This window comes from Monodelphis domestica, chromosome 7 (assembly GCF_027887165.1).
Source record: "Monodelphis domestica isolate mMonDom1 chromosome 7, mMonDom1.pri, whole genome shotgun sequence".
Lineage (NCBI taxonomy): Eukaryota > Metazoa > Chordata > Mammalia > Didelphimorphia > Didelphidae > Monodelphis > Monodelphis domestica.
In genome coordinates, this window is record NC_077233.1 from 255151888 (window position 1) to 255177623 (window position 25736).

The 25736-nt window shown below is 37.5% G+C and overlaps 1 protein-coding gene across 1 annotated transcript in view; it reads right to left on the bottom strand.

The window, feature by feature from the left end:
- MTAP (methylthioadenosine phosphorylase) overlaps positions 1 to 25736 on the bottom strand; it is a 79948-nt gene that overhangs the window by 47871 nt on the left and 6341 nt on the right. The window contains exons 2-4 of the mRNA XM_007498070.3: positions 10867 to 10953; positions 8555 to 8613; positions 5229 to 5396 (exon numbers count right to left, since the gene is read on the bottom strand). Coding sequence (XP_007498132.1) covers positions 5229 to 5396; positions 8555 to 8613; positions 10867 to 10953 — 314 coding nt within the window. The remainder of the gene's footprint in view (positions 1 to 5228; positions 5397 to 8554; positions 8614 to 10866; positions 10954 to 25736) is intronic.

Genomic DNA, 25736 nt, shown 5'->3' on the forward strand with positions numbered 1-25736 from the left:
AGGTCTCAGACTAGTACTTAGTCCAATTCCTTTTCACTAAATGAAAGCATCTGAATTTTAACCAGGACCAGTCTCTCCAGCCTAGTAATGATCTCTTCTTTTCCTTTCTCTAAACCACATCTGACTCCAGAACAGTAAACTCTGGATTAACTTTAACAACAACTATATGGAATTTTATTCATCTGGATGCCTATCACCAATGAAATTAAGAAAATCTAATAACATCTTCTATCAAAATTTCCAACTGTATAGTCAACACAAAAGGTCTGCCTTTCAATTAACTAAAAAACTCAGTTACCAAGGAATCTCACCCCTCACCCCCATCCCAAGGAGTATTTTTCTAAATCAAGAAAACTAAAATATGAACTAATGAATAATTGTGTGGGCTTGGTGAGGGAGGAGATAGAGAGAAAAAAACAACATTGAAAAAGTGGTTTGGGTTTTGATTCCCTCTTTCCCTGCAACCTCTAACCAAGTCAAAATTATTAATAGTATGTGTTGTTTGTGATGCTTTTTAGAAGGTGTTAGTGGGTGTTTTCAAGAGCTTATGACATAGTTGGGGAAAGAAGAGAATGACATAATTTTCCAATATTAAACATTTACAAAGAGGGGCTTTTTGGTAAGTATGCTAAAAATTTTTTTTATTATCAAAAATAGATCACCCAAACCACTCCTTTAATAATTAATACTTCTAAGAAGTTAAATTCTTTGAAGAGAAGATAAATTCAAAACAGACATCTGTATGCATGAGTAATATTACCCAGATCCTTTGTTTCACAGCCAAGGACACTAACTCCTGTAGTCTGGATGGATTGCCCAAGGTCTCAATTAGTAGAAGAACTGGGTTTAAAACCTGGTCCTTCCAAGTGTTTTTTTCCCTGTTCCACCTCACCGTTCTTAACATTTGTTTCAAATTCTGTGGGAAAATAAGCACACAGTGTGTGGGGCTGTGAAGTGGTCCAGCCATTCTGGAAAGCAATCTGGAAATATGCCTCAAAACTTAAGCTATGCATATATGTCAACATTAGGGTTGGTGCTTCCGAGAGATCAAAGAAAGAGGAAAGATTCACATGTACAAAAATATTTATAAGGTTTTTTTTAGTAGCCATGTATTGGAAACTGAGGTGGTACCCATTCAACCAGAGAATAACTGAACAATTTATAATATATAAAAGAGATATAATATTATTGTGCCCTAAGAAATGGTACGAATGGTTTTAGAGAAACCTAGGAAGAATTATATGTAGGGCTGAGCTAGTTTATGTTTAATTGGCTGGGTCTGAAATCAGGAAGTCTCCTCTCAGGTTCAAATCTGGCTTCATATACTTTCTAGCTTTGCAATCCTGGGCAAGTTACTTAAGCCTGTTTCCTCATCTGTAAAACAAGGTGGAGAAGGAAACGGTAACCTACCCTTGTAACTTTGCTAAGAAACTTCAAATGAGTCACAACCAGCTGGACATGACTTAAAACTGAACAGCAGCATGAAAACATGGTACCTCTCTCTCCCTCTGACTCAGTGTCTTTCTCTCTGTCTGTCTCTTTCTCATTAACAAACAGAAATTACGAACTAGGACAAAGCACCACCAGGGTCATACCTACCAAATATGATTAAGCAATGCTATAACAATAAAGGACTGTGTCATAAGGGGCAGATCTGGCCCTGTAAACTGTGAGAGAGAGAATAAGATTTCGGGAGGTCTCAACAGCAAATTCCAGAAGATAGTAATTACTAGCTCCTCAAATCCTTCAGAACTGTGGCAGGGTTGGGGGTCAGGCCCTTGCCCCACCAGAGCATCATATTCTGGCTACCCCATCGAGAACTGAAGGAAAAGAGAGAACCTGGCCTTGGCTTAGGGTCCCAATTCTTAGCTACTGCAAAGGGTATCCTCCATACAGCTGCCAAACTGGTATTCCTAAGTTACAATTCTAATCACACCACTCTTCTGCTCAAGAAACTTCTAAGACTTCCTACTACCACCAGGATAAAATACAAAAACCCTTTATACTCTGGCTTCACATTCTTCCAGACCGATTTCTTAATTACTTTTTTGGAAAATCTCTGCATTCTACTTAGAATGACCTCCTTGTTAAGTCTCTGTACACAAATTCTGCCTCTCCTATCCATGCCTCTGCAGTTTATTGTCTGTGCCAGGAATAAACTCCTTTCTTACATTTGCCTCTTAGAATTGCTAGCTCCCTTCAAGGTTCAGCTCAAATGTGACCTCCTACTCACAGGCCTGTCATGATTCAAAACAGCTGTTAATGTTCCGGGAACCTTTCAAAAAAAATGGCTTTATTTTGCCTCTGTTATTCTCACCCCTCCTCACCCTGCTGTCGTGGCCCCCTTCCCCTTATATGTACATCCTGAATGTAAAAAAGTTCACGTTCTTGAGGGCAAGGAATATCTTGTGCCTTGCCAACTAATCATTTAATAAATGCTTGTTAAATGAATAAATTATAACCCTCTCTGTCCAAATAAGTCTTCCCTATGTAGCTCTGACTATGAAGAGATTTTCCTGTTAAGTTAAAATTTATTACAGTCACACCCTCATCCACCTGACTCCATTGTCTTGTTTCCCACAAGTCAATCATGTCACAATGATTCATGTTCCCTCTCTCTTACTCACACACACACAGAAGCGCTCAGCATTTTATAGATTGGAATGTTGAATGAGATGAAGGACTGGTGAGACTTCAATTTATTTGAAGTGATATAAATCTGCTGTGATCACTTTTATTTTGAAAGCTTTAAAAGAAGTTCTTTTACATGGAAGGGCATGAACAACGCAGATGCCTGGGAAATTGGTATCTTGAGAATACAGTTCTGTTGGGACCAAGACAAAAATCTCTTCCTAAAATATATATTGATATTCCTAGTACCAGTGATTTTTGTCACTGAGGGAATTCTCTCTATGAAGAGAGAAAATCTTGGATTGCTATCTGAAGCCTGGGGAGGTTGGGTAACTTGCCCAGGGTCTTAAAGTAAATAAGCACCAGAGGTAGAACTTAAAAACAGGACTTCCAGACTACATACCTGTGCAGGCACACCCCCTATTAAAGGTTAAGTGATTATAATGACCCCAAGGAAGAGATGAGGAGACGATCTTCCCTTCCTCCTTTGGACAATGGGAGTGGAGCACTACATGGTAGTTTTGCTGAACTGCTTTTTTGAACCCCTTCTTTGTTACATGGCTTAAGAACTTACTGGGTAGGGGCTCGATATATTCACAATAAAGGTGACAAAAACAAAATATAACATGTCATAACAAAATATAATATACATGGTTATATAAAGGTTTTGCAAAAAACAATTTTTGGGGGTAAAAAAAATACTCTATATGAATTATCTTATTTAAGCTTCACAACAACCTTATGAAAGAGATGTGAGGAATAGTCATTCTCTATTCAACAAAGAGGAAAGTGAAGCTCAGAGTTAAGTGTTGGCCCATGGTCACAGAGCCAGTCTTCTGAGGCAGAATTTGAACCCAAAATGAACCCCAAATTTTCCCGTCTCCTCTTCCTAAATTCAAATCCAGCCTCTGACACCTACTAGCTATGTGACTCTGGGCAAGTCACTTAAACCTGTTAACCTCAGTTACGAGCTGAAGAAGGAAATGACAAACCACCATGTCTGCCAAGAAAATCCAACATGGGATCATGAAGAGTTGGACATGACTAAAAACAACTGAACAACAACTTCCTGTCTCTAAGTCCATCATTCTATCTATTATGCCAAGACATATCTTTTTCTGAGATGTAGATTCATTCTTTGACTCTTTAAGGTAGCAATTTCTCTGCTTTTTCAAGGAGATCAAAGGACTCATTTATCAATTACTATTCTTTTCAAAGAGGTAAGAAATGTCCTAATTCAATCTTATTCTGTAGGTGACTGACAAACAGCATTTTATTTTTATTTTTGGAGATAACAGAGAACCATGGGAGTTTATTGAGAAGACAGGAGTGATATGATCAAGTTGGGCCTGGAAGATTTTTCAACAAGGAAGTGATAAAATAGATAAGGGAAAAAGATTTTCTAGCACCAGCATGAAGAATAGGAAGAGGAAAGAATACCCATAAGGAGGCTATTGTAGTGCAAAAGTTGAGGAAGATAATAATAATAATAAGATAATAAAAGCCTATTCTAAAATAGTAGTACTGAGAAAACAGAAGATGTTGTTCCAAGTCAGAGAGTATGTAGCTGTCAGTCAGAATTAATTTAATCTATGTCTTCTGGCTTAAGAAAGATGAGAATTAAGACTCAGTTAGCAAGAAGTGGATGCTTGGAAGACCCTTTACATCTCCCCATTCCAAATAAGACTGGTCTGGGAGCATAAGACTGGTTATCTGCAAACTTTTCAACAATCAAATATCAAGCATTTGTTAAGCCTCTATTACGAGCCAAAATTGGAAATAAATACAAAAGTGAGACAGTATCCTCACTGAAGGAGTTACAAAGTCACTTAGAAACTTTCTACACTTTAGATCTGATGAGATCAATGAAAAGGCAGCTAGTTTCAAGTTATAACAATGAAAAACATTTTGGAATAGAAGTTTTTTTTTTTTTTAAGAAGAAAAAAGGAAGGAGGGAAGGAAAAGAGGAAGAAAGTGAGGGAGGAAGAGGATCAAGGGTCATAACTCTTTATGCTCAAGAATCTAAGAAATTGGTCTAAGTTCTCGGTTCCTTTCTTCTCAGGCACCCCAAGCCACTCTATACTCAATACCCTACTCTGATTTTTGTCTCACTCCTTAAAAAATCATTAAACAGGCCAGCAAAAGTTCTGCCAACCCTATCTATAGAGGACAAAAGGGTTTGGAATAAGATGGTAACATCTATTCCAGTTCTAGAACAGAGCTTAATTCCAAGTTCATTCTTTATCGAATTTACTTCTCCAATGACTTCAAGTCCTGAAGTCACCAAAACTGTCTACTTTTTGTCCCTCAATTCCTTCCCACCCTTTTTGGGAATCCCCTTCAGACTCAGACTTTTGCTGCCTGCCAAGGCCTAATTGATCTTCAGAGAACATAATAGCATCTGAATTCCTGAAGCTAATTTTGTTTTTTTTTTTTACAACTTAAAATGTTCCTGCCTCCCATCTGCATTTTAAAGGTGACTACCCAAACCTGATTGCACCCATCGAGGAGAGGAAAGGCATCTTCACACATATAACTTAGGGGCAAAGGCTCTTAATGGAGTTTGATACCTCTTGTAAAAAAAAAATGACCTTTACCTGTCAATAAACTGGTCAATTATGACAATGTCTCCAGGCTGAATTTCTTCCCTTAAAGAGCCACAAGCGGTAGTCACTATAATGTGAGTGCAGCCTTCCTCCTTTAAGGCCCAAATGTTTGCTTGGAAGTTGATGTTCGAAGGCATGATGGTATGCTGCCTTCCATGTCTGTAAGAAAGAGATAAGAAAAAGAAAACACAGATCTTTTTTTAAATTATCAAAGTAAAACACCCATTACTTGCCATTATGGGTTTATGAGGACTCTATTAATTTTTCAAGAAAATTGGTCTTCCCAGGAAAAATGATGGATATAAATAGTATAGCTAACATTGATGTGGCACCATAAAGTTTGCCAAGCATACAGATTATTTGCTATTTCTGCTCTTACAGTTAGACATGCTCGAAGTCCATTTGTTAATTTCTTCATGACCATGGCATGGTATCATAGGGTTCTCTGGCCTCCAAATGCCAGCACTCTATTTAGGCTGTAGTCTAAAAAATGATGATCAAAAGTATATTATGAATACTTTAAACCTCAGCTCCCAGGGAGGCGATTATAAAAAGCCTACAGTAAAATTTTTAAAAGCATCTAAATATCCCAGGCTAATTGTATTGGTACACACAATCCTACTTTTGCTTATTTTATATATGCTTATTATAAATATAGATATTTACCAAAGAAAATGCATTCACCCTCTGGACATATTCTATATTAGCATCCTAGCCCTGGTACCATGCCAGGCTGTTAAAAATGCAACAAAGAGCCTTAAGTGCTCACCACTAGAAAAAACACAAGTGAAGTTTTTTAAGATTCTCTTTTATATGCCGCTGTAGCATACCTAAGTTAATATTTATGTGCCAAATTGTTTTTAAAAGCATCTTGACTGATTATTTATAATTAGCTAATGACAGGGTTTACTTTTTTTTTTTAAACTCTTACCTTCCTCTCTGGTTCTAAGGCAGAAAAGAGGAAAGGGCTAGCTAAGGGAATTGCCCAAAGTCACACAGTTTGAACCCAGGAACTCCAATTGGTAGGCCTGCCTCTCAATCACTGAGCCACCCAGATGGTCCCTAGGATTTACTTTTTTTTTAAAATTTCTGCTGTGATCTTTTCAATCACCAACAATCACAAGCATTTCAAAATTCAAAGAACAAAAAGGTTTGTATATGTTCCATTTAAAAAGTATAGCATATACTTAGTGAAGTAGTAACAAAATTGCCCTGTTTTCACCTCTCACTTGTTTTTAGTCTGTTGATTTAAAAATACTTTATAAATGTGCTTTTCTTTCTAGCATTTCTTTTGAATAGCATCTGAAAAACAGTGAAAACAATTTGCATACAACTAGAGATATATTTGCTTAGGTACTAGCTGATAAATCTTAAGCTACTTTATTTATCCTTATTACCAAAACTCAAGACAGAAAAACTACAACTGATTTCTCATAGAGAATTGTACAAAAGTGCAACTCAAGGGGAAGTTAGGTGGTTCAGTGAACTCAGAGCCAGGCCTAGAGATAAGAGGTCCTGGATTCAAATCTAGCTTCAGATATTCCCTAGCTGGGTGACCCTGGTAAGTCACTTAACCCCCATAGCCTAGCCCTTACTGCTCTTCTGTCTTGGAATCAATACACAATGTTGAAACTAAGACAAAAGGTAAGGGTTAAAAAAAAATGCAACTCAACTTGTTCTGCTGGCAAAAGGAACTTGGGTTTACTTAGATAAAACCGCAGGCCTACTGATTATTTTAAAATAGGCTTGCTACATTAAGGGAAGTGGTTCCTTTACAGAAATGCAGTTTGACTCATTTTTGACCATGTGATATTTTCTTTTTGCCTGAGGACAGAGAAATCTTATAGCTATTATATAATTTAAACACTTAAATTCAAAACAGAAGGCAAAAAACCCCCTTCTAATAAAAGAAAGCCTGTCGAGTGAAAACATACAACAGATGGGTGACAATAAAGGCCTTGGGCTCAACATATGAGCCTAAAGCTGAATAGATATCCCTCAGCTATGACGTGTTCATACTCATAAACAAGGACAGCTCTGGTTTAGTTTTGGAGGCAAAATTTTAATAAGGCTTCAGGGAAACCAACAACCTACTGAACCCAAACTAGGGATACCATCATAAGACAGAAGAAAGAGAAATAAAATACTCATCAATTCACGAATTTAATTTCAGCCACCATCAATAGAAACTACCAATACCACAAGAAAGCACTGAGATATAACCGAAATATACTTTCTTTCCAAATTGATCATTCTGTGGCAAAAAAATTAAAAAGAGCAAGACTCAAGAAAGCAGCTCTTTAAAATGCAATCTGAGAAGCCATTCAGACAGTGATCCTCTCAGTAAAGTAAGGGGCTCATCATCACTTTTCCAATAAAAGAAGGTATTTCATCATCCCATAATTATGTGCCTTCATTTTGAAGACCCTTTTAAATTTTAAGGTGATAAACAAACAGGACTGGGGCTTCACCAGTTTGCCACATAATACCTTTTGCCATTTTGCATAAGATTTGGGGCAAAATTGAGAGTTTAACCAATAGGCAATTTTAATATGAAATTCAGCTGGAGTTTAAAAGGAAATATTGATAATACTTGAAAGGGCAAAATCATTATTACCCTCCTTACCAAGTAGGATAAAAAAAATTTAAGATCTTACTTGAAATAAAGTAAACCTTTTGGTTATAATTGAAGGTAATGGGGCACAATGAAAAGTACTTTAATCAGGAGCCCCCAAATTGCCCCCCCCCATTTATCCGGCCCCTACTGCACTTCCAGAAGGGGCACCTCTTTCACTGGTGGTCAGTGAGAGGAGCACTGCGGAATGGTGTCACTCATGTACAGGACTACTTCCGGTGACATAATCCTTTGTGTGGCACCTTGTTCTGAGAGTAACTGAAGGAGAACGAGGCACCTCACAAAGGATTATGTGGCTGCACAATGGAAGATGTCAGCATGGTGAGCAGTGATCTGGGGGAGGGGATTCCGCACTGTGTATACTGCTGCCCCGTATAGTGGTGGCAGTGATGGGCCTGGGCAAGGTGTGACAGGCCCATCACAGGCAGCACTGCAGCCTGCGCTATCCCAGACAGGGTATACAGATTTGTTCAGTTTTTTTTTTTTTTATGGCCCTCTAAGGGTCTGAGGGACAGTGAACTGGCCCCTGGTGTAAAAAGTTTGGGGACTCCTGCAGGGATCTGGAGTCATAGAACCTGGGTTCAAATCCCATCTCTGCAACTTAACTGTTGCCTTAAAACAAATCACTTAAATTCTAAAGATCTCTAAGATTCTTTTCAGTTGTAAATGTGTGATTTCCTACCTTGCAAGGAGGACACAGTCAACATTTTTTATCTTTCCCAATATCAAGGCATCTGATGGCTGCACAGAGAGAAAAGGACACTGGTAAGAAATTATATGATGACCCCCCATAATATCCCCTAAGAGGACGTACCCCATGACAATAAATAATCCTGCCCTCACACATGAAAATGCTGCCTTGTCAGTTGAACAGGTAATCTGAATTTTCTAGGAGTGGCAATGGGGCTATCTTTGTTCTCATCTTCGTTGTTCTTCTTTGTGGTCATTTTTGTGAATTCTCTAGCCTGCTGATTACAGCTGAAAGTACATTCAGTCATAAGATATGGAACAATTATTATGTACCAAGTGAGAGAGACTCTGTGGACTTCAACCTAGTAATCTTGGTCCCGTCTGGTTTCATGTTCTAACTAAGGCACCCAATCTAGAGACAGACCAATGTACCCTAGTAAAAATTACTAGCTTTTTTTGGGAGTTGGGCACAGGAGCAGAGAAGATCCTTTAAACCTTCTTGTTATGATTTTTTAAAATTGCCAAATCAGGAACAGCTGCTAGGTGACTCAATGGACAGAAAGCCAGGCCTAGATATGGGAGACCCTGGGTTCAAATCTAGCCTCAAGACACTTCCTGGCAGTGTGACCTTGGGCAAGTCACTTAATGCCCATTGCTTAGCCCTAACTGCTCTTCTGCCTTGGAAGCAATTTCCAGGGTAGAAGGTAAGAATTAAAAAAAATTTTAAATAGAAAGACACTCAATAGTATCTAGTACAGAACTGTTACTTTGTATTAATTCTAAGACAGAAGGGTAAGGGTTTAAAAAATTGACAAATTATGTTCAGATCTACAAATGCTCACCCCTCTGTTAAATGTATGAGATTAAGAGAAAAAGGCATGGAGTAATGACAACAACAAATCTAGTAAAATGAAAGGAGTGACTATTTTTACGGCTGGCCTAAAAAATGATATGAGAGGGTAAGCCTAGATGGCACCCAATGGTCCCTTGCCAGCTCTAGATTTGATCATGCCACTATTTTAATCACATAAAATAAGTCCACAAAATTAAGTTCAGCTTCATCTTCACTTAAGCTGGTTGGGTCTCTTAAGAATTATCTGCCACTTCCTGTCTTTGGTTATGCTAAATGGGTTTAAGTAGAGTGAGAGGTTGGTCTGACTGCATGCTAGGAACTTCTAGTCTGGAAGGAGGATTAGAAGGAGCACCAACGCAAGGAGGCTGCTTCCTGTTTGGGAGCTGATAGGGGAGGGGAAGCTGAGCACTTTTCTTGGGAGTACCTTTCCTCACAAGAAGAAAGACATCTAAGAAGAGCTCATGTAATATCAACCTGACAGAGAACCTCATTGTCAAGAGGCAGCTGTTGTTTTGAGGCAGGGTTGACTCGAACATCTAGTCATTCCTGTTTCATCTTGGAGAACTGTTATTTCTTGGGAAACCAACCAGGGAGGATTTTATAGTCAGGTAGATGAAATTGGCTTGGGGAAATTAACTAGAGACCGGAAGGGCTTAGGGAGCATCAAGCAAAACAAAGGCTTCCCCTATGCAGGGAACTAGAGGGAGAGGGAAGTGAGAAATCATAATGGTTAGGGAAACCTCATTCCTTTCCTACCCTTTTCTTTTATTTTACTAGACTGAGGGGAACTGAGGTATCCCATACACCTCAGTGTACCCTTATTATTTCACTTTCCATACTGCATGTCCCACCCCCCCCAAAAAAATGCCAGCCTTTTTTTTTTAAACCACTTATTTTCTGATCTTCCGTTTCAGAATTGATACTAAATTCCAAAGAGTGGTTAGGGCAAGGTAATTGAGGTTGAGTGACTTGCCCAAGGTAACATAGCTAGGAAGAGTCTGAGGCTGAGTTTGAACCCAGGACTTCCTGTTTCCAGACCTGGTGCTCTATCCACTGAATCATCAAGCATTCTTAGGATGAAAAAAATGTAGGTCTGTATCTTATTTTGCCAATAGTGACATTTGAGCTTCCTTATTCAAAATAGTGAATTTTAAAAATTATTATTGAAAACCAACTCATTATACCTAAACATATAAATTTTTTAAAAAAATCAAAGGTCTATGGCATAAAGTATTATCTTCTCAAATCTAGCTTGTGTAAAATCTGAACACAGCTCCTAGATGTTATTTTTCTTCTCTTTCAAAAAGACCTCAACTTAGTGCCACTAAGTTTGGGGACAGATCAACATGGTAAATAATTATGGGGGTTCTGAAAAGAAATGTAATCATCACTTAAAAAAATCAAACATCCCCCCCAAAAGCAGCATTTCATTTGAAAACCAGAATATCAACCTTGCCGTATGGTGTATCAACATATTTTTCTGTTCTTCCTTCTAAAATTTCAGGATCATCTAGGCCAGTTCCACCAATAATTCCAATCTAAAAGAAAAAGGAAAACAAAATCACATGGTTTGTCCTAATACTATCTTAAAAACAGAAATAAATCTTTCAGTGATTCCTTTATCCCTTCACTTTGTATCACTTAACAGAAGTCTTTCCAGGCCTTTTTGTGATCATCTTACTTGTTATTTGTGGTCCAATAGTACTCCATTAAAATCATATACCACAGCTTGTTCAGCCATTCCCCAATGGACAGGCAACCCCTTCAGTTTCCACTTCTTTGACACCACTCAGCCCTATTTGTTGATTATTAGACTTCAAAACCATGCCTCTGCTATCCTATCCTGGGACTTCCCTCAGTACTTGGGGCTTCCTTCCTCTGAGGCCTTCTCAAGGCCCACCCCCTTTCTTTTCTTACTAAATTTATCCTGGAACCACCATGATAGAAGCCTGAGCCAGCCTTCATTCCCCTCCCAGCAAAACTATGGCCTCATCTTTCATTTCTACAGTTATCCCTCTTCATTCCTGGTTTTCCCCTCCTATTTTCTTATGTTGTCCTTTTCCTAGAAGGCAGCTTTTTTTTTTCTTCTATGCATATCCCCAGGACCTAGCACAGTTCTTGACACATAGTACTTGTTTAATAAATACTTATTTCCTTCCTTCCATTAAATTTGTGAATAGGTAAATTAGGTAAACACAGAATAGTATACATGTCAGATCTTTGGAAAGGAAAGATTTTAAGACCAAGCAAGAGTTAGAAAAAAATAATCAAATGTAAATAAATAATTTTGATTACATTAAATTATAAAGTTTTTTGTACAAACAAAACCAATGCAACCAAAATTAGAAGGGAAGCAACAAATTGGGGAAAAAAATCTTCATTACAAAAACCTCTGATAAAGGTCTAATTACTCAAATTTATAAAAAGCTAAATCAATTGCACACAAAAAAAAATCAAGTCATTCTCCAATTGATAAATGAGCAAGGGACATGAATAGGCAATTTTCAGATAAAGAAATCAAAACTTTTAATAAGCACATGAAAAATGCTCTAAATCTCTTATAATCAGAGATGCAAATCAAAACAACTCTGAGGTATCACCTCACACCTAGCAGATTGGCTAACATGACAGCAAAGGAAAGCAATGAATGCTGGAGGGGATGTAGCAAAGTTGAGACATTAATGTAATGCTGGTGGAGTTGTGAATTGATCCAACCATTCTGGAGGGCAATTTGAAACTAAGCCCAGAGGGCGATAAAAGACTGCCTGTCCTTTGATCCAGCCATAGGACTGCTGAGTTTATACCCCAGATATAAGGAAAAAGACTTGTACAAGAATATTCACAGCTATGCTCTTTGTGGTGGCAAAAAATTGGAAAATGAGGAGATGCCCTTCAATTGGGGAATGGCTGAACAAACTGGAATATGTTGGTGATGGAATACTATTGTGCCCAAAGGAATAATGAACTGGAGGAATTTCATGTGAATTTGAACAACCTCCAGTAATTGATGTCGAGTGAAAGGAGCAGAACTAGGAGAACATTATACACAAAGACTGATACACTGTGGTACAATCGAATGTAATGGACTTCTCTACTAGCAGCAATGCAGTGATCCAGAGATCCAGAACAATTCAGAGGGATCTATGAGAAAGAACACTATCCACATTCTGAGGAAAAACTATGGTAATAGAAACACAGAAGAAAAACAACTGCTGGATCACATGGGATGACAGGGATATGATTGGGGATGTAGACTAAATGATCACCCTAGTGCAAACATCAACAACATGGAAATAGGTGCTAATCAAGGACACATGTAATACCTGGTGGAATTGCGCTATGGGGGGGGGAGGGGAGGGAGCACAATAGTATTCCATCACCAACATATACCACAATTTGTTCAGCCATTCCCTAACTGAAAGGCATCCCCTCATTTTCCAATTTTTTGCCACTATAAAGAGCATGGCTATACATATTTTTGTACAAGTCTTTTTCCTTATTATCTCTTTGGGGTACAAACCCAGCAGTGCTATGGCTGGATCAAAGGGCAGACAGACTTTTAGTGCCCTTTGGGCATAGTTTCAAATTGCCATCCAGAATGGTTGGATCAATTCACAACTCCACCAGCATTGCATTAATGTCTCAACTTTGCCACATCCCCTCCAGCATTCATTGCTTTCCTTTGCTGTCATGTTAGCCAATCTGCTAGGTGTGAGGTGATACCTCAGAGTTATTTTGATTTGCATTTCTCTGATTATAAGAGATTTAGAACACTTTTCATATTCTTATCAATAGTTTTGATTTAACTGAAAATTAACCTATTCATGTCCCTTGCCCATTTATCAATTCGAGAATGGCTGGATTTTTTGTACAATTGGTTTAGCTCTTTATAAATTTGAGTAATTAGACCTTTGTCAGAGGTTTTTATAATGAAGATTGTTTCCCAATTTGTTGCTTCCCTTCTAATTTTGGTTGCATTGGCTTTGTTTGTACAAAACCTTTTTAATTTGATGTAATCAAAATTATTGATTTTACATTGTGATTTTTTTTCTAGTTCTTGCTTGGTTTAAAAGTCTTTCCTTTCCCAAAGATCTGACAAGTATACTATTCTGTGTTCACCTAATTTGCTTATAGTTTCCTTCTTTATATTCAAGTCATTCACCCATTCTGAGTTCATCTTGGTGTAGGGTATGAGATGTTGATCAAAACCTAATCTCTCCCATACTGTCTTCCAATTTTCCCAGCAGTTTTTATCAAACAATGGATTTTGATCCCAAAAGCTGGGATCTTTGGGCTTGTCATAGACTGTCTTGCTGAGGTCACTTATCCCAAGTCTATTCCACTGGTGTTCCTTTTTGTCTCTTAGCCAATACCACATTGTTTTGATGGCCACTGTTTTATAGTATAGTTTGAGATCTGGGACTGCAAGTCTTCCTTCCTTTGCATTTTTTTTTCATGATTTCCCTGGATATCCTTGATCTTTTGTTCTTCCAAATGAACTTTGTTATGGTTTTTTCTAATTTAGTAAAAAAAATTTTTGGTAGTAATGGGTATGGCACTAAATAAGTAAATTAATTTGGGTAGCATTGTCATTTTTATTATGTTAGCTCGTCCTACCCATGATCAATCAATGTTTTTCCAATTGTTCAGATCTAGTTTTAATTTTGTGGAGTGTTTTGTAGTTGTGTTCATAGAGTTCCTGTGTTTGTCTTGGCAGGTAGATTCCTAAGTACTTTATATTGTCTAGGGTGATTTTAAATGGAATTTCTCTTTCTAATTCTTGCTGCTGAGATGTGTTGGAGATATATAGAAATGCTGATGAATTATGTGGATTTATTTTGTATCTTGCAACTTTGCTAAAGTTGATTACTTCAACTAGTTTTTTGGCCGATTCTCTAGGATTCTTTAAGTAGACTATCATATCATCTTAGAATATTTCTAATATTAAATAGTCCTAATCATCCAAAATGGAAAAAATCTAAATGCTAAAAGAAGCATGAGAGCCACCCCACATTTAATTTATTAGTAGAAAGGAGTTTTTTTCCCCTAACGCAAACCTACTTATGATAATTTTGTCCTCTTCTTTCTCCACCTGCTTCAGAGCTCAATATTTACTGTGCTCCAAGAATCAGTGACTCCTTCAGTGTGGGTACATTCTCTTTACTTCATACTCCATACTTCAGTTGGAGGCCATACTCTTTCTGAACTGCTGTGCTTCACCTTCCCCCCAACCTCTAAAGGTTCCCACCACCCCAACCCCAGCCCTTCATAGCAAAATCTTTTGGTGATGAGACTCTTTGGACTTTGCAGAACCTCTCAGAGCTTCTATTCAACTGAGTTCAAGAATCCAGGCTGTGTCCATGGGACAATGAGATATTAAAGTAGTCCTTAAAGATTTTTGTCTGATACACTGTGGCACAATCAAATGTAAAAGACTTTTCTACTAGTAGCAATGCAATGATCCAGGACAATTCTGAGGGACTTATGAGAAAGAACACTATCCATCTCCAGAGAAAGAACTGTGGGAGTAGAAACGCAGAAGAAAAAACATAATTGATCACATGGTTGGATGAGGATATGACTGGAGATTTTTGACTTTAAATAAACACTTTATTGCAAATATGAATAACATGAAAATGGGTTTTGAACAATGATACATGTAAAACCCAGTGGAAATGCTTGTCAGCTCAGGAAGGGGGGAGGAAACAATATGAATCATGTAACCATGGAAAAATATTCTAAATAACACAGTATTGCCCATCTTGCCTGTGTCTTCTTCAAAACTTCCTTCTCTCTTCTGCTTTTAAAAAAATGTTTCATTGACATTCTTTTCATCTATTTTTTAGTTTCACTATACTGTTCATTCTTAACACTCTCCCCTTCTTTAAAAAGGGGGGGAAAAAACCAGCTCCTTAGCAAGTAAGTCAGTAAAGCAAAACAAATCCACACATTGATTGGGTTTGAAATTATGTGTCTCTATACTTCTAGTCTACTATTGTTCGGTCATGTTGAACTCTTCATGACCCCCATTTGAGGTTTTCTTGGCAGAATTCCTAGAACAGTTTACCGTTTCCTTCCCCAGCTCATTTTACAGATGAAGAAACAGGGCCACCCAGCTAAGTAGGTATCTGAGACTGGATTTAAACTCAGGTCTTTCTGACTCCAGGCCTAGCACTCTATTCATTGTGACACCTAGCTGTCATTGTCCTCTACCCTTCTGCAAAAAAAAGTACAAAGTATTATCCATTAGTTTTCTGTAGTTGTAAGTGGACACTACAATGACTATAGCTCTTAAAAGTCTTTTTACTGTTGATTTTCTTTAGAATGTCAGTCATATAAATCAGTTTCCTGATCCTGCTTCTATCACCCTGCATCCATACAGAAAATCCTCTCAGATTTCTCTGAAACCATCCCTAGTCATCATTTGTTATGGAAAAATTACAGCCTCTCCCATTGCTAGCCCACATGCATGACATGCTTCTGTATGTTATCACTTATGCCAGATATCCTTTCCTCTCAACTCTGCTTCTGCTAGATTCCCTAGCTTTCTTCAAAACTCACCTTAATACCTCCTCCATGGAAGCTTTTCTGATGACTCACTTGCTACAACTGCTAATTTCTCTCATCCCTCAAATTATTTTCTATATATACTTATGTGTATGTGTAAATGAACAGGAACTCCTGGAGACACTGCTTTGTTTTATCTTTGCATTCTCCAGTGCCTAAAACAGAACTTGGCATACAGCAGGCACTTAATAAATCCTACTGATTAATTTCTTACCTCGAATGATTCGTGCCCTTTTTTTCCTCATATATCTCCTATATAAAATGAAGGAGGTCTTCACTTTATTATCTTGGAATGATGAAGTCATCTTGTACATCCTCAAATTGTGGTATGAAGATACCACCAAGATTTTCTTTCATTGTTACATGCCTGACCCATTTCCTTTTCTAAACATATAAACCCTTGGTGTTTCTTAAATCATTTCCTGAACACAAGAAGTCGTCAGAGACAAAAGGCTCATTTCCCATCTACTCTATCATTTTTTCTTGCTCATCTTTGGGTTATTTACAGTTTAAGTTCTTTTGGAACCATGATATCCAATGACTCACAGCCATTAAACACTACTAGAAAAAATATTGGTGCTCGAGGAAGGATTTTGCAGCAGGTGGCAATTTTGTAAACACTACATGATTTTTCCCATTTGCAATCAGCCTGATTGCTGCAGCTTTATTATTAGACTAGTTCATTATTCTACCTGCAAGCATGTGCCCCCAAAACACCCATGAACGGACTAGTTTAATAGCTGTTATCCAGTTATATGTCATAAATTGGCTAATATGTATTTTCCACCCCTCTTCCCCAAATATTTTAGTGTTCCAAGACAATGAGATCAGCATCATATCATCTGTGAATAGGAGGTTTTGGAGGATCTCATTGTTTTTGTCTGACCCTTAACTGATGAACACTTTAAATGTTATGAATAAAAATGTATCTTGGAGACTTTTAAGTATTATTATAAGTATTAGTAAAGAGAAAGAAAAGAAAAAGAAGGTTTTTAGATTTTCTAAAAGTCCCCAGGAGAGGCTGTACATCATAGTTCCTGGATTTAGTGCCTGAATTTGGAGGGCCTGCTCCTGGATTGCCAGAGATGGCTAACGTAGATAAGTGTCAGCTCTCCAGCCAGAGAGCTCTTTCACAAGCCCCCAAAATGGCAGAGAGAGTGAGCCTGCTTCACACTGGCTTTAAGATCCTTCAACTGGCCAAGGTTTCACCTCAGTCCCCACAAGTCACATCCCTTGACTTCCATCAGTTCAGAATCTCACCTGCCACAAAATAAGACACATGACTCTGACTATTATAACATAAGACTTATGGGATTTGATGGTCTCCTAGATATTTAATTTGAACATATATCTCCCTATCTTACCTCTCACTTAATTTCAATTAATTTTCTTCTTTTTAAGATTATCGAACAAAACCATCAACATTTCAACATAAAAAAGAACCAAAAAACCATTGAATTCACGTGAGGCTGTGAATGTGTTGTTTTCTAAAATTTATATAAAATTTAACAGTGATAAAATCACCCTGTTTGTGTCCCCTTCTAAACTTCATTGTTTTCTTCTGAGCATTTAGAAATATTCTACTAATGTTATTCTTTCTTTCTCGTATCTCAATTACTACTCACTAAGTTATATCCTCCCCCAAAGCTCCCAACCCTGTAATAAGATATATTTGGGAGGCAACTCAACACATGGCCATGTCTAAAAATGTCATATTCAGGGGGCAGCTGGGTGGCTCAGTGCATTGAGAGCCAAGCCTAAAGATGGGAGGTCGTAGGTTAAAATCTGGCCTCAGACACTTCCCAGCTGTGTGACCCTGGGCAAGTCACTTAACCCCCATTGCCTAGCCCTTACCACTCTTCTGCCTTGGCACCAATACACAATATTGATTCCAAGACGGAAGGTAAGGGTTAAAAAAAAAAAGTCATATTCTGCATTTCTAATCCATCAATCTCAGTCAAGGCAGAAGGCACACTTCAGTTTCAATCTTCTAAAGACATCACCTTAATGTTAATATTAATCAAATCACTGAATAAAATGATCTCCATAGAAAGATATCATGGACTTGTGAATGAATGACTTTGATGTTTGCACAAGACACCTTGAATACTCAAATGTTTTCTTCAAATGAAAAAAACAGCACAATCTTATTTTCTCTTTACTTCTCAACTCAGCTGTGAGGACAATAAAATATAATGTTTCAGAAAAATCTGTGTGTTTCTTTTTCAGGTTCTTGTCAAGGATAACCTTGATGTATGCATAGAAAATCTTCCTCGAGAACTTTTATGGTAATAACAAAAACTCATATTTATACAGCCCATTCAAGTTTGGAAAGTACTTTCTTCACAACGATTCAAGAAAATACTGCTGTTATTGTTCCCATTTTACAAAAGAGGAAACTGCAGTTCTATCAGGCTCACCAATCATATGGCTATTAAATATTGTAGGTGCCCCTGGAACCCAGGTCTTTCCAATTCAAGTCTAGGACTCATTCTAATGTGCCCCAATTTTTTATAAAAATGAGAAAGCAGACATATAAAACCAATAATTGCTGATGTCTTCTCAGCTGATTTCCCCCCATATTCTTAATTCAAGTTAAATAGGCAAAATTCAATTCTGTCATTTTTCAGATAAGAAAACTACAGAGGGGTCAAGTGACTTGCCCAAAGTCATAGTTAATAGCAAGATATTACAAATGATGTCTTAAGGTTCCCAGTCCAAACCTCTTCCAAAGTTCTCCCTCCAATAAATTTTTCTTAAAATAGTTTTGATAACTAGACCTCAAAAATCATTCAGGACATTTTTACATTCAAATTTCTGTAAGTACTTTATAATCTTCCAGAGCTTAGCACAGTGTCTGACACATAGAAGGCACTTAAACATTGACTGATCCAAACACAAAGTAGCAATCATTTACTATGGCCAACACTGTCATAGACAAGAAAATGATCCTCTCAGAGGAGTATTATTAACTGTACTGAGAGGAAGAAGAGAAAAGGAGTTGCAAGAGGTAACAGAGAGGATTTTGCAAAGAAGGAAGTTTGCTGGGCTGGCCGCATGTTGTGGAACTGATGATGTTGAATTCTGGAACACGGGGAAGGAATAAAAGGGGACACCAGCAGTTACTGAGGGCTCTTCGACTTCCTGTTTCTTGGGCTGTCTGGAGCTGGCACTTCCTCTCTCTCTCTTAAGCTGAGAAGATTTAGTTCTTATCCCCCCTGGAGCTGTATATCGTGACCTCTGGTGTTCCTGACTGGAGAAAACTGTTCTTTGCTGTGAAATCAGAAGTGTTCCTGCTTGCTGAAAATACCCGTCTAATCAGAAGACCTTTGACCGGCTAGCCTGTACAAACTGTCTATGGTGGGGAAGGCCAGAAGCCAACTCTGGCCTGACCCTACTTGGGGTGAATTCTACCATAAAGGGTTCACCCTGAAGCTACTCAGAATTCCTGTTTCACCTTCCCAGCTGTGTGACCCTGGGCAAGTCACTTAACCCCCATTGCCTAGCCCTTACCACTCTTCAGCCTTGGAATCAATACACCGACTATCCCAAGACTAAAGGTAAGGGTTTAAAAAAAATACCTGTTTCATCCTAGTAAGAAATTTTGGGAGGATTAAGTAGTTAATTAGGTTATATATATATACATATATATAAAAATAAAAATATTAATTGGGTTAGCCAGTCAGCCCTGGGAATTTTAGACAGCCTAGGGAGCTTGGAAGTTTCAAAAGAAGAAATCATTGGGGGGAGGCTAGCTAGAATCTTTAGATATAGGGAAACCTAATACCTTAATCCTCCCCTTCAATTTACCTTGGTTTCAAAATAAATCCCTGTCCTGTTTATACAAACCTGTCTGAGAGATTTGTGCAGTGCACTCTGGTCACTGTGAAGCAGGCTTATAGACCTCCTTCACTTAGAGGCACCGAGGCAACAAATCAGCTTTGGTATCTCAACACCATCCTGCCTAGGATCTAAATAATTCATAACACAGGAAATAATTAAACATCACGGTATGAGGGTGAAATTCAACACACAGTTCAAGAAAAGGAGATCAGAAGAGAGCAGAAATAACTTGAGGATATAATAAGCACATGGCAATGGGATCCGAGAAGAATCTTAAAAGGCAAACACAACTTGGATAAACATAAAAGAAAAAGGAGAGCAAAGAGAACCATCATATTTGCCCTTTAAGACTAATTTTGGGCATAAAGACAATGTTTAAAGGTCTTTTTGTATTTCATTTTTAGCACCCAGAACTGGTTTAGAATAACACAAGAAGAGTTGGAATTCTAAAGAGTTCTTTCTCTTGTTAAAAACATCTTAAAACCCTGTATGTGGGGAAGGACACCAGAACTCTGGTGTGCCACTTCTTAATTTCCAAAGTGAGTATTTATTTTTAGGGGGGGAAAAAGGAACTCTGGGTACCAAGCTTGAGCAACAAGAATAACAATGGGAGGAGTAAAGAGCTTTTTAAGGAAGCCAAACAAATAGAAGGTCCTTGGTCTTTTCACTAAGAACTCTATGAATTCAGGCATGTGCCTTCACTTGTTTAGACTTATTTCTCATTGAATTTCTCAATGAATTTAGACTAAATCTGAGGTTTTTCATCCTTTTTTTTTTTTTTGCTATCATGGTCCCCCCTGCCCATGGCAGTCTGGTGAAGCTTATAGACTTCTCAGAATATTGTTTTTGAATGTACAAAGAACTTCTAGACTAAATAATTTTTCAAGTTTCCCTTCCATATCTCAAATTCTGTGACTGAAATCATAAATCCTAGTAGTTCTAATTCACCTCAATGGGTATTACATTATGGAAAACTAAAATGAATCAGACACACCTCTATTTTAAACAGTCTAAAACATTGTATGGTTTTGCTGGATGATGATCAGACTACTGTTAGTAATGAATGGCTTTCAGGGCTGACAATTATTTCTTGCATGTTGGCACCACCTTGTGGCACAACCTTGAAAAGGTATGTAAAATGTACTCCAGGCTACAATTAAAAACCACGTGAAGCATGGCTTGATGGGGATATGATTGGATGTAGACTCTAAGCACAAATATCAATATGGAAATAGGTCTTGATCAATGACGCATGTAAAACCCAGTGGAATTGCTCACTGGCTATGGGAAGAGGGGGGAGGAAGGGAAGGGAAAGAACATGAATCTTTTAACCATGGAAAAATATTCTAAATTAATTAATTTAATTAAATTTTACAAAAAACCATGTGAAGAAATTCAAATTCTCAAAACATTTTCAGAAGCCACAGAAATATGAAGTATGTAGAAAAAACCATAACTATTACATATAAAGTATATACTTTATCTGTGCACTTTAATGTTCTGTTCACCCTTTATTTAACTTGGTTCAGTTATTCATTCAGTTAATGGCCAAATGCTATCCTAGGTGCTGAGAACACAAGACAAATAAGAATCCAGTGCCTGTCCTCAAGGAGTTGACTATCAGAGATAGTACTCTAACCTTCCTATATCATGACTGTTTTAGAACATAGCATGGTTATTTTGTGTTTGTTTCTTAATAAGTTAGACGCTCTGCTGAGGGCTATGCTTGCTTTGTGGAATTAAAGGCAAGAGGAGATCTTAGAAATCATCTATCCCCATCCCTTTCATTTTGAAGTGATAAAAAGTATAAAGAAAAAATCACATTAGAGGGAGAGCTGGGATTACAATCTGGGTCTCTTGTCTCCAAGTCTAAGCATAATAAATGACATTTTTAGCACTTTAATGCTGGGAAGATAGTGTTGCCCTCTTCAATAAAGGGAAAACTAGGAGGGAGGAAGATAATGAACTCAGTTTGGGGTAAGTTGAGTTTAAAATGTCTATTGGACATCCAGTTCAAGATATCTGAAAGGCAGTTGGAAATGAGAGATTGGAGGTTAGTAGAGTTTGGAGCAGGATGGAAAGATTTGAGAATTATCGGTAGAGAGAGCTGATGAGCTAACCAAGTAAATTAGTACAGAGGGAATTCCTAGCTGTGTGACCCTGGGCAAGTCACTTAACTTAACCCCTATTGCTTACCCCTTGTGACTCTTTTGCCTTGGAACCAGTACACAGCATTGATTCTAAGATGGAAGGTAAGGGTTTTAAAAATAAAATAAAAAGAAATAGTGTAGTGAAAGATGAGAAGAGGGATTGTGGCAGAACCCTCCAGGACATGGTGGATAGAGCTTGACCTGGATGAGGATCCAGTAAAGGAGATTAGAATCAGAAACACTCATCTTCATGAGTTCAAATCCAACCTTGGACACTTACCAGCTATGTGACACTGGGCAAGTTATGAGTTAACCAGTAAGCTGACTTAATTAGTTAAGGTTAATGATATTTTATTAAAATGAAATTATTTTGAACTCTTCCCCATTCCTGTCAGTAGCATCTCACTACAATAAAAAAGGGCCATTTCCTATTCAGCCACCAAAAGCCATAGCCAAATGAGGATAGGGATAGGAACTTCTAGGGCATTGAGAATTTAAATGACTTACTTGGGGCTCTAGTCAGTATGTCTCAGAGCTAAGATTTGCAGCTGGTACACCATGGTAGACTGCCTCTTAAATGAGATCTATGAAAAAATGATTCTTTTCAAAGCTGCTACAATGTCACACTAAAAACTACTTTAAAGTTTCAAAGTATAAGTAAGAATCACAGCTGATTTGATCTTCATGCAGCAACGCTTACTAATAAGATCAAAGATTAACCTTAATGTAGAATCTGGACACTGTAAATTGTGAGCTTGGAAATAAAACGGTAACAGTAACTAGTCGTAACTAGAGCTTTTTTTTGCTAGCCTGAGAACTAGTGTAACTGATGAGCCTAGATGGACATGCAGGATCCAATTTCCAAAGTGTTCCCCAAAACAATTTGCTTTGCATTTCAACTCTATTTGGCTATAGGAGGAAACAAGCATTTATTATGTACCTACTATATGTCAGGCACTACGTACTTTACAACTACTTGATATAACCAACCTTGGGAGGTAGGTACTATTATCCCCATTTTTCATTAGAGGAAACTGAGGCAGACACTGATTAAGTGACTTGCCTAGGGTTATAGGGCAAATCTGAGCAAGAATTAAACACAGGTCTTCCTGAAAAGCCCAGTGCTATAGCTACTACCTAGCTGAATGGCTGCAGCAAAGCAAGGAAGAGATAATGGGTATGTAAGCTGAATGATTAGTCAGTAGTGTTTTCAAATAAGTATGCGTACTAGCTGCATGATCCTGGGCAAGTCACTGAATTCCAGTTTGCCTCATTTTTCTCATCTGTAAAATGATCTGGAGAAGGAAATGACAAACTAATTCACGATCTTTGCCAAGAAAACCTCAAATGAGGTCACAGTCTTACAAGACTGAAACAACTAAACCACTTCCTAAGTTACTGAATCAGATTCAGTTTGTAAAGTGCACCAGACCTTGGGACAACTTACAAAAAAGAAAAATAATTCCTGCCCATAAGCAGCTAACAAAATGATTGGAGCTGTATAAACAGAAGATAATCAGGAGAAAGAGGACACTTGTTTTAAGTGAGGGATCAAGGAAAGGTTCCCAAAGAAAGTGGTCCCTGAGCTGATGGAATCTCAAATTTAGAAAATAAGACATTAGAGCAGTTTGGCTGAAATATGGCACATATGAATGGGTGTGATAAGAACAGAAATGTATTCGGGAGGCCAATGAATTGGTATTCCATCCTAGAGATGAGAAAGCCAATGAAATTTCTTAAGTTGTTTAAGCAGGGGAGAGATATGGTTGGATCTCTGCTTTAGGGAGATTATTTTAGCAGCTATAAAGATGAATTTTAGGGAAGAATGAATGGAAAGATGACAATGCTCTCAAAAGACAGGAAGTTTTGAAGATTAGTAAATAGGTTGATGGAAAAAAGTTCAGTTTTGAATATGTTTAATTTGAAATACCTTTAGGTCATCCAGGTAGAAATATCTAGGCAAGTAGCTCTTGATCTTAGTTCCTGACTAGAATAATTCTTTTTTTTAAGGTCCCAAAAGTACAACTTTTATTTATTTTTTATTTTTTTTAAAAGTTCACTTAATTAAGAATATGTTCCCATGGTTACATGAATCATGTTCTTTCCCTCTCCGCCTCCTATACCCCTCTCATAGCCAATGAACAATTCCACTGGGTTTTATATGTGTCATTGATCAAGACCTATTTCCATATTATTAATATTTGCACTGGGGTGATCATTTAGAATCTAAATCCCCAATCATATCCCCATCGAACCATGTGATCAAGCAGTTTCTTTTGTATTTCTACTCCCACAGTTCTTTCTCTGGATGTGGATAGTGTTCTTTCTCATAAGTCCCTCAAGAATAATCCAGGATCATTGTTTTGCTACTAGCAAAGAAGTCTATTACATTCGATTGTACCACAGTGTATCAGTCTCTGTATAATATTCTCCTGGCTCTGCTCCTTTCATTCTGCATCACTTCCTGGAGGTTGTTCCAGTCTCCATGGAATTCCTCCACTTCATTATTCCTTTGAGCACAATAGTATTCCATCACCAACATATACCACAATTTGTTCAACCATTCCCCAATTGAAGGGCATCCCCTCGTTTTCTATTTTTTTGCACCACAAAGAGTGAGGCTATATTTTTGTACAAGTCTTTTTCCTTATTTTCTGTTTGGGGTATAAACCCAGCAGCGTTTTGGCTGGATCAAAGGGCAGTCTTTTAAGTTCCAAATTGCCTTCCAGAATGGTTGAATCAATTCACAACTCCACTAACCAATTTTGCCACATCTCCTCCAATATTTATTACGTTCCTTTACTGTCATATTAGCCAATTTGCTATGCATGAAGTGGTACCTCAGAGTTGTTCTGATTTGCATTTCTCTGATTATAAGAGATTTAGAACACTTTTTCATGTGCTGATTGATAATTTTATTTTCTTTCTCTCAAAATTGCCCATCTATCAATTGGGGGATGGCTTCATTTTTTGTACAATTGATTTAGCTCTTTATAAATTTGAGTAATTAGAGATTTTTGTTATAAAGATTGTTTCCCAATTTGTTGCCTCCCTTCTAGTTTTGGTTATATTCATTTTGTTTAAATGAAAACTTTTTAATTTAATGTAATCTATCTCTTGGTTGGTCTTAAAATCTTTCCTTTCCCACAGATCTGACAGGCAAACTATTCTATGTTCACCTAATTTACTTATTGTTTCCTTCTTTATATTTAAGTCATTCACCCATTCTGAATTTATCTTGGTGTAGGGTATGAGACGTTGATCTAAACCTAATCTCTCCCATACTGTTTTCCAATTTTCCTAGCAGTTTTTGTCAAATAGTGGGTTCTTGTCCCAAAAGCTGGGATCTCTGGCTTTATCATAGACTGTCTTGCTAAGGTCATTTATCCCAAGTCTATTCCACTGACCCTTCCTTCTGTTGATGACCACTGCTTTATAGTATAGTTTGAGATCTGGTACTGATAGGTTACCTTCCTTCACATATTTTTTCATTATTTCCTTTGATATTCTTGATCTTTTGTTCTTCCAAATGAACTTTGTTATAATTTTTTTCTAATTGAGTAAAAAAGTTTCTTGGTAGTTTGATGTGTATGGCACTAAATAAATAAGTTAGTTTGGGTAGACTGTCATTTTTATTATGTTATCTTGTCCTATCCATGAGCAATTAATGTTTTCCAAATTATTTAGATCTAGTTTTAATTGTGTGGAAAGTAGTTGTGTTCATATAGTTCCTATGTTTGTCTTTGCAAATAGATTCCTAA